This window comes from Bubalus kerabau, chromosome 8 (assembly GCF_029407905.1).
Source record: "Bubalus kerabau isolate K-KA32 ecotype Philippines breed swamp buffalo chromosome 8, PCC_UOA_SB_1v2, whole genome shotgun sequence".
NCBI lineage: Eukaryota > Metazoa > Chordata > Mammalia > Artiodactyla > Bovidae > Bubalus > Bubalus kerabau.
The window spans coordinates 77166950-77185083 of NC_073631.1; the positions used below are offsets into that span (position 1 = coordinate 77166950).

Below are 18134 nucleotides of genomic sequence, written 5' to 3' on the forward strand. Positions count from 1 at the left end.
AACAAAGCAACTCTATAAGCTCCAAGTTTTTCGTGATGTGCTATATATATATACACACACACACACACACACACACACACAAACAGCAGTGATTATTTTGATCCTAACTTGTCAAAAAATGTGGCTTAATTCATAATGAAAACACACACACTTTAAAAATACAGTTCAGGGTGGGATGAATTGGAAGATTGGTATTGACATATATATACTACCATGTGTAAAATAGCTAGCTAGTGGGAACCTGCTATAAAGCATAGGAAGCTCATCAGTTCAGTTCTCTATGATCACCTAGACGGGTGGGATGGGGATGATGAGAAGGAGGATGAGATGGTGAGAAGGAGGCTCAAGAGGCTATACGTATTCACTGTGCAGCAGAAACTAAAACAATGTAATTATACTCAATAAAAAATAATAAAGTATATGAGAGGAAATATAAATAAAACAAATACATACTTCAGTATAGTAAAAGCCCATTTAATATCACAGAAAAATTCTTCTATTCCCCTTTGGAATAGTGCCTGGTACACTGGATACCATAAAATTTCACTGTCTGATGAAATTCAGCCTTTTAAGAAATTAAATCTTTGTGATTCTGATTATATCCTATTTTCACTGGCTAGAATAGAATGCCATGCAACATAATTATTTTTATTAGTTTAATGTAAGAAGATGATCACAACATAACAACTCTATTTTTAGCCTTTTTCTAAAACCACAATTTGATATGAAAGCTGTGGTCAAGGACAAGATGATCTGAAACCCAATATGAATGTGCCTCAGGGGACCGGCAATGTGCAAGGAAAACATTTTGCTACTGTGCTCGGTAGCAAATAAATTATGGATTTTGCACTCACAAAGTACATAATAGCCCAAAGTTACATCATCTTCACACTTCCAAGGATGCTACACTGGAAAAGAGAGTTCTGGCTTTTAATTTAGTACACTTTCTCTATCCTTTCCTGTATCTGGTTGTGATGTATAGTGGATCCATCAAGTACATGATATTTATTTAATTAGCAGGATAGTTTGTTACTGAAATTTCACTAGTTTTGTTAAACATGCAATGGACATGCAGAAGATTTGATCATAAAAAGCTTCCTCAGCAGTAGGTTGTACACCTCTTCTACTAAAGTCTAACTTTGCATGGTGTCTTCCAAACTTCAAAAGAAAGAGACTGAGTGATTAACTTAAAGCATTTTTGCTTAAGTCTATCTTATTACAACTGCATGATCTCAAGCGTATTTTTTGATAAGGCGGCTAATGTTTCACAGGCATACCAAATCATGGAATATCTGTCACAAAAAAACAGTGACATAAATTTCAGACATTTCTATCATGAGTTATTAGAATCATCACACAACTCTCAGAGAACAAGTTCATCTGTCTCATCCTTAGGAGCGAGCTCCTTAGAGGCTTCTCTGAAAGGCCAAGTATGTTCCCATACTCGGGACTGGAGGCAAGTCCCCGAAGAAATGAAACAGGCGTTGTGACCACTGAATCAATGGTTACCATCTTCCAGATTGTTTTCAAAAGCTACATTTCTGCCTCTCAGAGAGCAGAGTATGGCATCAAGAAGTATTAAGGATATAAATCAGGAAAAATGCCAACAAAAGTGAATCATTTCACAGATCTCAAGAAGCAAAATATTGAGGATTTTATTCTTTTCTATTTAAGTGACTCTAAAGTCTTAGGACTAGCTGAGATCAACTATCATTACATTATCTGTTATGAATTCTTTAAAACACACACTGACCTCATCTAGTAGTTTGTATACATGTGCTTTTATATAATACCAAAAATCTTGCCTATTTTTATCGTTTTAAGAAATTAAAGTTCCTTAAATTTACCTAAATATAGCTTTATACAATTGAGGAAATAAGAAAAAGTGTTATCCATAATAAATTCTCCATTTTAAAATTTAATACTACTTTGGGGTATTGAGAATATTCTGATTTCACAGGAACATGACATTACAAATTAAAATATCCCAGGCTCTGACTTAAGAGTATTTGAAAAACTACTCAGTGTATATTAGGAGATAAAATGAAGACATAGCAGACATGTCAACTCTAGACTCTGATGCTACCCTATCAGAGTATGACTCTGATACTACTCTGATCTAACTCTAATCCTAACCCTAACTACCATAAGTAATTGTACGAATTCTCCAGTGTTCCCAGGTAACATCCAGATTGGAAGAAATGCAGAGAATGACAAACCATACTTTACTGATCTGTTATCACTTTACAGAGTATGTTAAATATTGCAGTGAGGGACTATTTCAATGGGTTCCCATCTGGCAATTACCTTATTTCCTTTCAAGGATAAAATGAAAAATTCACTACAAGCTAACATTATAAGAGCTATTAACAGGGCAAAGGTTTCCATGAGCATAAGATTCGAAATGATCAAAGGCAAGGTTTATGGTCTTTCAGTGCAAACTTCAATAAAATAGAAAATAAGATATGGAAGTTGGTTAGAGAATCTCTTTTTTGTTATTTAAATTTGCTACTTTATTTTGAAAGATTTCAAACTTACAAGTTCAAAGACAGCATGATGAATTCCTATATATTATACTTTTGACGAACGGTTAACCTCACACCACAATTCCTGTCTCACTTCACTCTCCTATCTACACACACACACACGCACCTACACATGGATGTACACACCCACATGCACATATAAACCTACGGACACAGATGCACATGAACAGAGAGAGAGAAAGTAACATTCCTCCATTTTTCCAAACTATTTTAAAGTAGGTTTTAGGCATCATGACATTGTTCTCTCAAAATACTTTAGCATAAATTCAAGAATAATGACATTCACCTGTGTAATCATAATACTAATATCACACCTAAGAAAATCAATGAATATAATAACATCTAAGAAAAAACTATATGAAAATTTTCCCGTTGTTTCAAAATATACTTTATCTTTTCCAATCTGGGACCCAATCAACATTTACACTTTGGATTGGGTTATTGACTCACCTTTGACTTCTTGAATCTAGAGCAATTACCCTTCCTCTCTTTATTCTCTACACTACTGAATACTTTTAAGAATTCAGGCCAATTATCCTGCAGAGGAGTTCACATTATTGATTCATCTTGTATTAAGATTCGGGTTAAAATTTTTAATCATTTTGATATTTGGCAAAACTAATACAATTATGTAAAGTTTAAAAATAAAATAAAATTAAAAAAAAAAAAAGAAAACACTAAAAAAAAAAAAAAAAAAAAGTTTTCCAGGCAGAACACCTTATGGTGACCACTTAACAGATCAGAAGACCCCTATCAAGCTGTCCCACCACAGGCAATGGAGAGCTTGATTACTTAGGGTTTCTATCATAAAGACAAACTTACCATTTGTGATCAAGGAGTAATTTGTGGGTAGAGTGAATTGATTACCTACATTTGAAACAAATTGGGAGTTACAAACAATAGTGACCTAATTTTGTCATCCCTATTTTTATATTAGCTGACATTCTCCTATAAGAAAAGTTTTCCAACTTCTCTCTTCTCTCAGATTATATATCCTGTTTTATTTTGTCTTCAGTAACTCTATGGACCCATGTTTCTTTTTTATGTACTCAATATGTTATAACCCATAATCATTATTATTCTTCTTGAAGCTGCTCAATATTGCCAAATTTGGGCTTCCCTTGTGACTCAGCTGGTAAAGAATCTGCTTGCAACGTGGGAGACCTGGGTTGGCAAGATCCCCTGGAGAAGGGACAGGCTACCCACTCCAGTGTTCTGGCCTGGAGAATTCCATGGACAGTCTATGGGGTCACAAAGAATCAGACACAACTGAGGGAATTTCACTTCACTTCACAAGCTACTTTAAGTTGGATTCTATGTCATTACAACTTGTAGTTTCTTTTGCCCAGATAGTAAATCCTTTATTTTTCCGAGGAGTCCAAATTTCTTTTAGTAGTGAATAGTATTTTAAAAAATCAAGATGTATCATTAGACTGTCTAGTTGCTCAGTTTTTAGGAACAGTATTATACTTGTCTCAAATATAGTGTGAAAGTTTTCTTTTTTCTATTTACTGAAATAATGTAATAGAATTGCATGTATTTTTTTATGGTTTCTTTAATTCTCCCATGAAAACATTTTAGTATAAAACTTTTTGTGGGATAGATTTGTTGTTCAGTTGCTCAGCCGTGTTTTAACACTGTTTGGACTGCAGCACACCAGGCTTCCCTGTCCTTCACTATCTCCCAGAGTTTGCTCCAACTCATGTCCATTGAGTCAATGATGCCATCCAACCATATCATCTTCAGTCATCCCTTTCTCCTCCTGCCCTGGTCTTTCTCAGCATCAGGTTATTTTCAAATGAGTTGGCTTTTTGTATCAGGAAGCCAAAATATTGGAGCTTCATCATCATTCCTTCCAATGAATATTCAGGGTTGATTTCCTCTAAGATTGGCTAGTTTGATCTCCTTGTAGTCCAGGGGACTCTCAAGAGTCTTATCCAGAACCACAGTTCTAAAGCATCAATTCTTTGGCGCTCAGCCTTCATTATGGTCCAACTCTCATATCTGTACATGACTACTGGAAAAATCATAGCTTTCACTACACAGACCTCTGTTGGCAAAGTGTTGTTTCTGCTTTTTACTATGCTGTCTAGGTTTGTCATAGCTTTTCTTCTCAGGAGTAAGCATCTTTTAATTTGATGGCTGCAGTCACTGTCTGCAGTGATTTTGGAGCCCAAGAAAAGTCTGTCACTGTTTCCATTTTTTCTCCATCTATTTGTCATGAAGTGATGGCACCAGATGCCACAATCTTAGTTTTTTGAATGTTGAGTTTTAAGCCAGCTTTTTCACTCTCCTCTTTCACCTTCAAGAGGCTCTTTAGTTCCTCTTCATTTTCTGCCATTTAGGGTGGTGTCATTTGCATATCTGAGGTTATTGACATTTCTCCCAATGATCTTGATTTCAGCTTTAGCTTCATCCAACTTGACATTTCACATGATGTACTCTACATATAAGTGAAATAAGCAGGATGTTAATATACAGCTTTGATATACTACTTTCCCAATTTTGAACCAGTCCAGTTCCATGTCCAGTTCTAAATATGATAGTTTATTATTTTCTTTATTCCATAGAAATTTGGTTTGTTTAAACTTGCAGTCTCAATTGAAGTCAATTTTGGAGATTATGTTTTCCTAATAAATGGTACTATTTATATAAAATCTCAAATATATTTTGAAAGAGGTGTTTGAAATTTCCTCTTTTTCGGAGATGTTTCCTCTCATACTTTGTTTTTGCATATTTGGATTACCTCCTTACCCTCCCCCAATTTTTATTAGACTAGTTCGGGTTTTGTCTGTATTATGGACTTTATTTTGAAAAGTCAGTATTTTATTGTTCTAATGTTTCTGTTTTATATCTCATTGTATTTTTATATTTATTCTGTTCTTTACTTTTTTTGTTTTCAAGCTGTTTTAGTTGGCAATATACCTTATGTAAGGGGCTTTCCTGATAGCTCAGTTGGTAAAGAATCCACCTGCAATGTGGGAGACCTGGATTTGATCCCAGGGTTGGGAAGATCCTCTGGAAAATGGAAAGGCTGCCCAGGCTAGTATTCTGAACTGGTCCATGGAATTGCAAAGAGTCTGACATGACTGAGTGACTTACTTTCACACCTTACATATGCCATTCTTTCATTTTGTTGTTTTGTTCAATTGCTAAGTTGTGTCTGACTTTGGGACCCCATGGACTGCAGCATGCCCTGTCCTTTACTATCTCCCGAAGTTTGCTCAAACTCATGTCCATTGAGTCAGTGATGCCACCCAACCATCTCATCTTCTGTCACCCACTTCTCTTCCTGCCTCGGTCTTTCCCAGCATCAACGTCTTTTCCAATGAATCAGCTCTTCGAATCAGGTGGCCAAAGTATTGGAGCTTCAGCATCCGTCATCTAGAAATTCTGAAAATTCAGCTTTTATTTCCTTTTATTTTCACTTAGAGAAAGTTTCTTTCTTTTTATCTACACTTTTATCTCCTTCTATCTACACTAGGGAAGCCACTTAGGTTGTCTTAGGCTTAGGTTGGCTTAGCCACTTAGGCTTCCCTAGTGGCTCAGATGGTAACAAATCTGCCTGCAACACAAGAGACCTGAGTTCAATCCCTGGGTTGGGAAGATCCCCTGGAGAAGGGAATGGCAACCCACTGCAGTATTCTTGTCTGCAGAATTCCATGGACAGAGGAGCTGGTTGGCTACAAGCCACGAGGTTTCAAAGAGTTGGACATGACTGAGAGACTAACAGAAAATTTTTAAATTTTCAAGTTAAAGTACTTTTGTCTTTGGTTTTGTTATTAATTTCTAGTTATTGTAGTATGATATGAAAATGTTATTTATATTCTTTCTGTAATACAGTTTACTATGGTTGATTTTTTTAAAACTTCTATGTACTCATAAGATATTTGATGCAAATATGTCTACCATTTACCTTGTTTTAATCCTCTATATATTTACCCATTTTTATCTACTTGAAATGTGTTTAAACAAAAACATTAAAATCTACTTACTATTGTTTTATACTAGTCTAATTTTCCCTGTATTATAAACTTTTTGCTGTCTATTTGGTGTAAAGAGATCCATACACTTTGATCATCAGTGTGATTTTTAGCCCTCACTTTATACAGTGTCCTTCTATTTCCCACTTGCAACCCTTAGCCTGCTTTCCATTCTATTGATATCAATATCACAATCCCTGCTTCCTTATTGTTTACTATTGTTTTATACTAGTCTAGTTTTCCCTGTTTTATAAAGTTTTTGCTCTCTATTGGGTGCAAAGAGATCCATACACTTTGATCATCAGTGTGATTTTTAGCCCTCACTTTATAAAGTGTCCTTCTATTTCCCATTTACAACTCTTGGCCTGCTTTCCATTCTATTTATATCAATATCACAATCCCTGCTTCCTTATTGTTTCTTATTTCCCAAGCCTGGCCCATTACTTTTTAGTCACCCTGTATCACTTTTAGTTTAATTGTGATTTGTGAGTCAATATAAAAATTCTTCTCTTTTAGGGAACCATACTAAAATGTTGGTGGGAATGTAAACAGTACAGTAACTATGGAGAACAGTATGGAGGTTCCTTTAAAAACTAAAAATAGAGCTACCATATGGTCCAGCAATCCCACTCCTGGACACACATCCAGAGAAAACCATACATTGAAAAGACACATGCACCCCAGTGTTCATAGCCACAGTATCTACAATAGCCAAGACATGGAGGCAACCTAAATGTCCATCAGCAGAGGAATGGATTAAGAAGATGTGGTACCTATATTCAATGGAATATTACTCAGCCATAATAAAGAATGAAATAATGCCATTTGCAGCAAAAAGGATGGACTTAGAGCTTATCATACAAAGTGAGGTCAGTCAGACAAAGAAAAATATCATAAGATATCACACATGTGGAACCTAAAAAATGATACAAATGAATTTATTTACAAAACAGAAACAGTAAAGTTTGTGCTACTGCTCTAATATCACCCTCTCTATACTTGTACATTTTATAATGCCTGAGGTCCTCATTTCTTCTAATTAGGCATTTAATGCTGGAGTTCACTTTAAGTAATACCCTTTTACTACTATTTACTGTCAAGCTTGCTCAGAAATATCAACAACCTCCGATATGTAGAGGATACCACTTTAATAGCTGAAGTGAAGAGGCACCAAAGAGTCTCTTGATGAAGGTGAAAGGGGAGAGTGAAAAAGCTGGCTTGAAACTCAACATTCAAAAAACCAAGATCATGGCATCTGTTCCCACTACTTCATGGCAAATAGAAGGGGAAAAAGTGGAAGCAATGACTGAAATTTTCTTGGACTCACAAATCACTGCAGATGGTGCCACTAGCCATGAAATGTAAAGACACTTGCTTCTTGGAAGGAAAACTATGACAAACCTAAATAGTATACTCAAAAGCAGAAATATCACTTTGCCCACAAACATGTGTATACTTAAAGCTATAGCTTTTCCAGTAGTTGTGTACGGATATGAGAGCTGGACCATAAAGAAGGCTGAGTGCCGAAGAAACAAAAATGTTTTCAAATTATGCTGCTGGAGAAGACTCTGGAGAGTCCCTTGGACAACAAGGAAATCAAACCAGTCGATCCTAAAGGAAATCAGCCCTGAATATTCATTGGAAGGACTATTGCTGAAGCTGAAGTTCCAATATTTTGGCCACTTGATGTGAAGAGTCAACTCACTGGAAAACTTTCCCTGATGCTGGGAAAGATTGAAAGCAAAAGAAGAAGGGGGCAGCAGAGGATGAGATGGTTAGATAGCATCACCAACTCAGTGGACATGAATTTAAGCAAACTCCAGGATATATCAAAGGACAGAAGAGCCTAGCATGCTGCATTCCAGGGGGTTGCAGCGAGTCAGACATGACTCAGCGACTGAAAAATATCAACTATTAACTATGTAATAATCAATAAGCCCTTTCTGGATGTCCCTTTTTCTTTTATTTACCTCAAAAATTTAACTTCTGTGTTTCAACTGATTACAACTATAGCATCGAGGTACTGGTCTTTAACACTTACCCTTATCTTACTCAGAGAAGGCAATGGCACCCCACTCTAGCACTCTTGCCTGGAAAATCCCATGGATGGAGGAGCCTGGTAGGCTGGAGTCCATGGGGTCACTAAGAGTTGGACACGACTGAGCGACTTCACTTTCACTTTTTACTTTCATGCATTGGAGAAGGAAATGGCAACCCACTCCAGTGTTCTTGCCTGGAGAATCCCAGGGACGGGGGAGCCTGGTGGGCTGCCGTCCATGGGGTCGCACAGAGTTGGACACGACTGAAGTAACTTAGGGGCAGCAGCAGCTTATCTTACTTTTATTCTTAGAACTCCACCTAAATAAACAATGCTTCCCACCAAGTTCCCCAGTCATATCTTAGTTAAATGAAGCTCTTTGCCTCTAGATGACTCAAAAAGGGCTCAGGATGTACAGTATTCCCTGATTTTACATTGTTAACATTTTAAAAAGCCTTGCTGTGTTAAGGACAAAATGACTGGATAATTCCTGACTCAAATAAGTTAGTAAAAAATATTGCACCAGTGTTATCTATCAAGAACTGTGAAGGGTCTGGGATTTTACACACTCAGAAATTAATAAGCTAGATAGCTACCTTTCATGGATGTTTTAAGAAGACATGAAACTCCTTGGCCAGAGACAAAGGACTTTATTACTCATGGCACAGCAAGAAACATGAGCATCAGCATATCTGTATCACTTCCTTCTGTTCCAAGTCCTACAAAGGATGATGCAGATAGGCCCCAAAGAAATGAGTGAGCACAAAGTGGCTTGTGTATTATATCTTATTGTATTATACTGTACATAGTATTATATTGTTTACTGTATTATAGAAAAGAAATCTTGAGCTTGGGGAACCTATATCTTCTACAGTGAATGGTAAGCATGACTGCCCTTTGCTCCAGAGGGAGATATTCTAACTTCCAAGGCTTTTCATTATAAAAAGTCCTGGAAAATATGGTCTAGGGGAAAAAAGACAATGCCTCTGCTTAAAAGCAGACAGTGAAAGATCCATAGAGAATTATGTCCCAATATTACATTAATTTGTATACTGCCAATCAATCTTTTTTTGGCACACAAACTCCTCAGAGATTTTACTGATGTCATGCTTCCTGTTTAGTCATGGATATAAGGCAATGATTCTGTAGCACAGCTTATATAAGCTATTTGGAAAAAAGCTCATGAGTAACATATCTCCTTCCCATTTTAACAGTTAACTTTTTTCTTGGATTCCCTTCTCTATTGACAACTTAGAACTGTGCATGTCATGACAAATGGTAGGAGCATATCATGAGATTGAAGGGGTCATCTAGAATCTGCAACTTAGCTTCCTTTTCTAAGCACTCACTGAATGGCAAGAACATACCTCAGAATAATTAATTTAGAAACTCTGGGTCTAGGATCCAGATGGCAGGACATTTTAAAGCTCCCGAAGGGATTCCAAATTATAACCAAGTAAAGACTGAGCTTTGTTTTTAACCTACAGATAAAAACTTAACTATCCATGCATAAAACCTAAGAGTTAATATTTATTTTAGGAAAGTTTTTTATGTCTTTTTTTCCTCCTCTGTAAAGTACAGGTATTGAATACTTCTCTCCAAATGTATAACATGAACTTGAGAACAGAATAATTATTTTCTTATTTAATATACACTTAGAAATTACAGGCATTTTTTTTTTAGCAGTTTAGCTAATAACAGAGATAAGACTATTTAACTGTTCAACCCAAAGTTTTCACGTGGGTGCAGAGAGAGAGATTTTAAACTTCCACATCAATATTATTTTCCCTGGAAGTCACAGTGATTGCAAAGCACACAAAATTATCTTAGATAACTAGTCTATCCAATCTCTGAGATGATGAAACATTCCTCATCTAGTAATTTGGAAAAAAAAAGTGGATACTTCAAGATACAGAATTCACAGACTTTAGCTTTAGGTGAACAGTTATATTGTTCCCTTTTTAAAAGTGTATCTTACAAGGTGCTGGCCAAGTCACTTTGGCAGAGATACATGCAGCTAAAATTACTTTCCTCTTGCTAATACCATATATTCAGCATTTTCCTGATAGGCATACTTTTGGAATAAACCTCAGACATACACTGAATTACTCTGTGAATAAAATATTTAGCCTCCTCAGAGCTCTCAAACACAGCCTGACTTACCAGCAAAACTGCTGACTCTCTACAGTTCATGCCAGTGGGCTTCTTCCCATATAGGCTTATCATTTAATGGTAAGTAAAGCACTTAGCTACCTCTAGAAGCCTATAATAAGCTGCCATGCAATGTAAAAAATGTCCGTTAGGAACGTAAGTGAAAATGCTGTGAAACACAAGGAGGAAGTACATCCAGACGAGCGAATTCAGTCGTAAGGGTATCAGCAAAGATTTAGAATGCTTACAAAATACAATGCACGAGTGCCATGTGAGCACTGGACTTAAGTATTTAAGAACTGTTCCAAGGCTATCCAATTTATATGATGGTGCAAATGGTAGTACAGAGAAAAAATTATCTTTGTGTCACTGATCTAAAATATTTATCTTATAATAACCAAGGATGTTTATTATGTTTATGCCCTTTCTATTTTTTCATTGATCAGTATGTTGATAATGGTAGAAGTTGTAGAATCACATATAAATTTTTAAAATTAAGGTAGGAAAACACCATCAAGATTTTGTTTAGAATTTCATGAACTATATAAGTATATATAAAAAGTAATTGTACTTCCCCAGTGGTACAATGGATAAGAAGTCTGCTAACACAGAAGATACAGCTTTGATCCTTGGTCTGGGAAGATTCCAGATGCAACTAAGCCTGATTGCCGAAACTACTGAGCCTGTGCTCTAGAGCCCTTGAGCTGCAAATTCTGAGCCCCCATGCTGCAAGTACTGAAGCCAGCATGCCTAGAGCCTATGCTCTGAAATCAGAGGAGCCACTGCATAGCAACTGGAGAGTGGCCTCTGCTTGCTGCAGCTAGAGAAAGTTCACACACAGCAACAAAGACCCCAGCACAACTAAAAATAAATAATAAAAACTGACGTACATACGACATTGAGTCAGCTCATGTAAGATCAAATATTTTCTTGTTTATTATCTTACCATTACACAACATTATCATTAGACTGTAAGTCCCTGGAGGGCAAGAACACATGCCTAGAATAATGCTTTCACATTATAAACACAATAAATATTTTCAGAATGGAAGAATTAATTATAAAATTTTTCTTTTAGAAATATCATATTGCAATACTTGAAACAGGAGGAAACACTAGTCAATGACACTAGTTGGCTGTTGAATTATCAAAATAAGAGTAGATAATTTAAGATATTTTAAGGTAATAGCAGTATAATTCAAAGAAGTCGATGATTTTAGGGGTCAATAGAATGTGTGAGTTGAGGCATTCTTTGAAGGCAGGCAGAAATCAGAAGCCAAAATTTCCTTACCTCTCTTCTATCCCCAGACATAAACTAAGGGCAACAAGTATTTAATTCCAAGTCTGAAAACATAGGGCTCATCTTTTAAGAAACTGAACTGTCTCGATAACTAGGCTAGCCTGAAAGTGAAAGTTGTTTCAGTTGTGTCCAACTCTTTGTGACCCCATGGACTATACAGTCTATGGAATTCTCTAGACCAGGATACTGGAGTGGGAAGCATTTCCCTTCTCCAGGGGATCTTCCCAACACAGGTATCGAACCAGGGTCTCCTGCATTGCAGATGGATTCTTTACCAACTGAGCTATTAGGGAAGCCCCAGGTTAGCCTGCTGCTGCTAAGTCACTTCAGTCGTGTCCGACTCTGTGCGACCCCCATAGACAGCAGCCCACCAGGCTCCCCCGTCCCTAGGATTCTCCAAGCAAGAACACTGGAGTGGGTTGCTATTTCCTTCTCTAATGCATGAAAGTGTAAAGTGAAAGGGAAGTCGCTGAGTCTTATTCGACTCTTAGCGACCCCATGGACTGCAGCCTACCGGGTTCCTCCGTCCATAGGATTTTCCAGGCAAGAGTACTGGAGTGGGTGCCATTGCCTTCTCTGCAGGTTAGCCTGGCCCACGGCATACAGAAGCAAAGGTCTTTTGGGTCACTTAGGGGGTTCCCAGATTAATAACTGTCTTTATACTCACCCACAAAAACCTGGTGTTTGACATCATAACCTATTCCTACATGAAAGAATAAATCCCTTTATTCTAAAATACAAATTATGTGTAATCACAGAATAAATGAAGAAAAACAGCATAATGGGGGAGGTTGCTGCTGTTGTTCAGTCACTAAGTTGTGTCTGACTCTTTGCAAACAGGGTCACACAGAGTCGGACACAACTGAAGCAACTTAGCAGCAGCAGCAGCAGCAGACCAGAATAAATAGAAAATTTTTAAATTCACACTAGAGGAAACTGGAATCAATCCATCCACAGAAAATCACTTTAAAATAAATTCCTAAAAGTGTATAAGGCTATAGAGAAAAATAGTATTGACCTGGATAACAAAATTTCAGAAATTTAATCAGAACACTGACCAGAGATAATAAAAATGAGATACATTTTTATGAGAGATAAATCCAGGAGATCTATAGGAGTGTTATAACAATGGAGGTATAAAAATCAAGGGGAAACCAATGTTCATCTCAGCACTGTTTACAATAGCTAGGATGTGGAAGCAACCTAGATGTCCATTGGCAGACAAATGGATAAGAAAATTGTGGTACATATACTCAATGGAATATTACTCAGCTATTATAAAGAACACATTTGAATCAGTTCTAATGAGGTGGATGAAACTGGAGCCTATTATACAAAGTGAAGTAAATCAGAAAGAAAAACACCAATACAGTATATTAACACATATATATGGAATTTAGAAAGATGGTAATGATGACCCTATATATGAGACAGCAAAAGAAACACACATAAAGAACAAACTTTTGGACTCTGTGGGAGAAGGCAAGGGTGGGATGATTTGAGAGAATAGCATTGAAACATGTATGTGTAATAGATCACCAGTCCAAGTTCGATGCATGAAACAGGGCACTCCAAGCCAGTGCACCGGGACGACCCAGAGGGAGGGTATAGGGAGGGAGGTGGGGGTGGGGTTCGGGATGGGGGACACATGTACCCCCGTGGCTGATTCAGGTCAATGTATGGCAAAAGCCACAACAATATTATAAAGTAATTATCCTCCAATTAAAATAAATTTATTAATTTTTTAAAAAGAAACAAGGGAAAAAACACAAGAAAAGTGGTGACATGTAACAAGAAGTTTTTGATTAAAAACTACTACTAAGGCTGACTGGATTAAAAAAAACAGACACTTATACACACTTCCTACAAGAGACTTGGGGCTTCTCAGGTGGCTCAGTAGTAAAGAACCCACTTGCCAATGCAGGAGATGCAAGTTCAACCTCTGGGTCAGGAAGATCCCCTGGAGGAGGAAATAGCCACCCATTCCAGTATTCTTGCCTGGGAAATCCCATGGACAGAGGAGCCTGCTGGGCTACAGTCCATGGGGTTGCAAAGAGTCAGACACAACTGAGAAACAACACACAAGCACAAGACACTCAGTTTATAGATGAAGACACACACAGACTGAAAGGGAGGGAATAGAAAAGGCTATTTCATGGAAATGAAAATAAGAAGATGAAGGCAACACTATTCATATCAGACTTTAAGCCAAAGGCTACAAGAAGAGACTAGGAAGGGCATTATATAATAATAAGGGCATCAATACAAGAGGAGGTTTTTTACACTCATTAATATATATGCACCCAAAAATGGAGCACCTAAATAAATAAAGCAAATGCTAATAGACATAAAAAAGAGAAATTTAGAATACCATAATAATAGGGGATTTTAACAAACTATTTACATCAATGGATAGATAATTCAGGCAGAAAATCATAAGAAAATAGTGTTCTCTCCATCACCACTACCACCCACACACCCACCCATTCACCCACACACAGTGGAATACTGCTTCGCCATAAAAAAAGAGTGAAATTCTGCCATTTGCATCAAAGTGGATGAATCTAGAGAATAGTATGCTTGGTGAAATAAGTCAAAGACAAATACTGTATGATACCACTTATCTGTGGAATCTGAAAAATAATACAGATAGAAAAATGAATACACATAGAAAAACAGAAATGAACTCACAGACATAGGAAACAAATTAGTGTTTGCCAGCAGGGAGGAGGAGAAAGAGGGGCTCTTTAGGGGTAGGGGATTAAGAGATACAAAGCATTATTATACAGTAGATAAACAACAAGGATATATTGTGTAACACAGGAAATTACAGCCATTACCTTGTAAGAACTTTTAATGGAAGATAAACTACAAAAATCCTGAATCACTATGCTTTACATCAGAAACTTTTATTATAAATCAGCTATACTTCAATGAATAAAAGAATTCAAAATAAATACATAATAAAGCAATAAAAACTATTACACCGAGTACTGAGTATAATAAATGAAGAATGAATCCAAATACGAGTTCAACATAAAATGTAAGGATAGTCAGGATAAGAAGATAATAAAACTTCTACAGAAAGGGAAGGGAACAGAGATGATTTGTAAAAAAATGATGAGAATAGCACAACCTTCTTTTCAACTTTATTGAACACTACAAAAGGCTGAGTTAGTACCAGAATTTTGAGGAAAAATTATTTTGAACATATACTGATAATTAAACATTCTATATTTAGTCAAACTATGAATCTAGTATAAAGAGAAAATGAAGATATCTTCAGACATCAAAAAAAAAACATAAAAAATTATATTATTCAAGAAAGTACCCCAACAAAACAAGAAAAAATGAGGGGGAAATGACCTGGGATACTAGAAAAATAAAAACAGTGAAAATTTAGTAGTACATTCAAAAAATATATCAGATTACAGTTGTGCAGCCAATCTAAAAAGCAATTAAAATGGCAGAGGTCATTTCAAGAAGAATGTCATCAAGAAAAATGGAATAAACAGAATTATTCCAAATAAAAATTTTAATTAACCATTTATTTCATAAAATATGTTAGGATGCCACAAGTGCTAAGAGAGCTAAGGTATGATGGGGGGGCTAACACAGGATTGGAGCTGGAAAGGATTGGCAGAACGTAAAATAAAGATGGAGGTCAATCCTGCAACCACCATCATCCTTTTGCATTACTTCTCCCTGGACTGTGACACAGTTCAAAATTACAGTAGGAATCAGAGAAGATAGGGCACAATTCCTAAAGGGCATACTTGCGGCCAACACACAGTTCTGCCAGAGTATAACCAAAGCAATTACGCAACCAGCATGGGGTAGTGGGAGCCATTTTGCAGATCCATTTGCACTCGCCTTCCTCTCCTCAGGGATGCACACAGGGCAGAAATGATTTCTTCTGCTCTTATTTTCAAGATTGTCTGTATGATGATGAGTAAAGTCTCAGCCTTCCCAAGCTTAGTTATCATCCCGTTATGCAATTGGAAAAATGTGGACAGCAGGAATATCAAAAAGCCTATCTGCATTTAAAATCTAATTTCCTATGAGCAATCATCCAGATTTGGCTGAAAAGTCAAACACAATGAGCATTACATCTGGTGGATGCAGTACATCAACTTACCAACTCTCTCAGCGTGAAAGCTTTACTGCCCAACGCCAGAGCCTCCTGCAGCAAGAGCAATGGAAAGAGCTATGGTCTACTGTTTTATAAACTCACTGCTCAGAAAACATGACAATTAGGCTGGCTCTGTTATCATCTCTGATGGCACTGGGCAGGTGATTCAAAGATAATGGCACCTTTGAAATGGACTTTTATAAATCCATTTATGGTGATGCAAAGATTATAATTTTTAATAGAAAATTACATTATACTACTAGATCAATTTTTCCACTTGGATAACAGCATGTTTCATCCCTTCCACTCTAATTTGGAAGTCAATGCAGTGTAAATAACAGTACAGCATTTATTTACTACTATCATTGAGCCCACAGAAGCAAAGATGATTAGAAGTCAATTTTGTCATTTTTGAGTTAATGAGGTACGAGGGTACTTTAGTCTTTCTAAGTGTCAAACAAATGAAAAAAGTGCCAAATACAAAATTATCTGTTTGGATTCGCTACTTTCTGTGTACTGTACAAAATTTTAAGACATATCCAATCTAGTTTACTATACAAACTATAGGAAGGTAATCTGGCTAAATATAATAGGGAGATAATTTGAAGTAGTCAGTGTCACTGGTCCATATTATAAGGTTGCATCTCTCCCTTTACATTATAATATTTGTCTCAGTAGTTAAATTTGTTTTCTTGTCCTAGTATATTTATAGAAACTAGAAATATTCAAATGTTATAGGCAATATGTTCAAAGACTACTTAAAGGGGGCTTGCCACAGACTAACTTGATGGGTGGGAACAGGAAAATATTATTTCTTCAAACTTAAAAAATACAGTTGACTGTTGAACACAGGAATAGTATTATATGCCCCTAAAGACAGTACAAAGAGAATGAAAGAACATCGTTTCTAGGAAGCTTTGTACTGATCTCGCAAGGACAGTTCAAAATGTACTAAATGTCATCATGGGATAGAAAATCTGTTGCTAAAACTGTTTGGGGCAATTATATATTACTTTTCAAAGCTGTTATGAAATTCTTTCTCTACTAGCCCAAAGACAATTACATTTAACCATAGGGGTAATATGACATAAATGTTGACTGAATTTCTTAACAGAAGTAGTGCTGTTTTATCATTTTGTATTAATTTCTGGGCTATTAGGCATCATCTGCTGCACTATTACTTCTATCTGCTGATTATCTGATATTAAGCTAGTCTATATTTTAATATGAGAATACTTTCTACTTGTGTGTAAAGGGAACCAAATAGAGTATTTTATAATTATGGTGTTCTTCTTAAAAAGGAAAGAGTAATAATTTTATGTGGAGTTTTCTTTTGATCAAAGACATCATAAAGTTCCAAAACATTCTGTGTTCCAACCACCATAAAGATTTTATTCACCACCAATACTGAAAAACTAAAATCTGTCAGCATGTCTAGCAATTTAGGCTTTAAGAAAGCCAATCTGATTTTAAGATGAATTTGGGGCCTATGGTATGACATTGCATGACTTTTAAATGGAGAAGATAAAATGCATAGGTAACAGAGCTACTGAAAAGTCAGAAATCTATCCTGCATCTTCCAGTAAATACCTTTCCCAAGCTCTGGAAAATGAGTGTTCCAAAAGGTGCCCACTGGAGATAGGTATCTAAAATCATAAGCTTGAGAATGAAATTATTTTGAGTTTTATTAACTGGCACAATAAAAGGGGATTGATAACTCAGTAGAAACAATCCTTTCACCTGTGGAGATCTGTATTTATATCCTGCTCAAGTGACAATAAATTTAATGATTGACTTCTCTTTCCTGTAACAATCTCCTTACTGACTCTACCTCTGCTTAGAACAGGCCAGGGTCTGAGATAGGATTATGCAACAATCCAACACATAAAACGTTTACAGAAGCAGAATGAGAATCATTATATTAATAACATTAACAATAGTGATAAATAATAATAAAGTCAAGGGAAGGACTAGGAGGGATAGT

At 36.3% G+C, this 18134-nt stretch overlaps 1 protein-coding gene across 34 annotated transcripts in view; it reads right to left on the reverse strand.

Moving 5' to 3' along the window:
- Positions 1 to 18134, reverse strand: part of LOC129659367 (uncharacterized) — a 382363-nt gene that overhangs the window by 245735 nt on the left and 118494 nt on the right. The window contains exons 4-5 of one of the 34 annotated variants that reach the window (XM_055590629.1): positions 16157 to 16201; positions 14931 to 15956 (exon numbers count right to left, since the gene is read on the reverse strand). The exons of 32 other annotated variants lie outside the window; for them this stretch is intronic. In XM_055590629.1, coding sequence (XP_055446604.1) covers positions 15837 to 15956; positions 16157 to 16201 — 165 coding nt within the window. In that variant the 3' untranslated portion in view covers positions 14931 to 15836. Of the gene's footprint in view, positions 1 to 14930; positions 15957 to 16156; positions 16202 to 18134 lie in introns of those variants that run through there. One more of the 34 variants, XM_055590632.1, reaches the window with a different exon arrangement.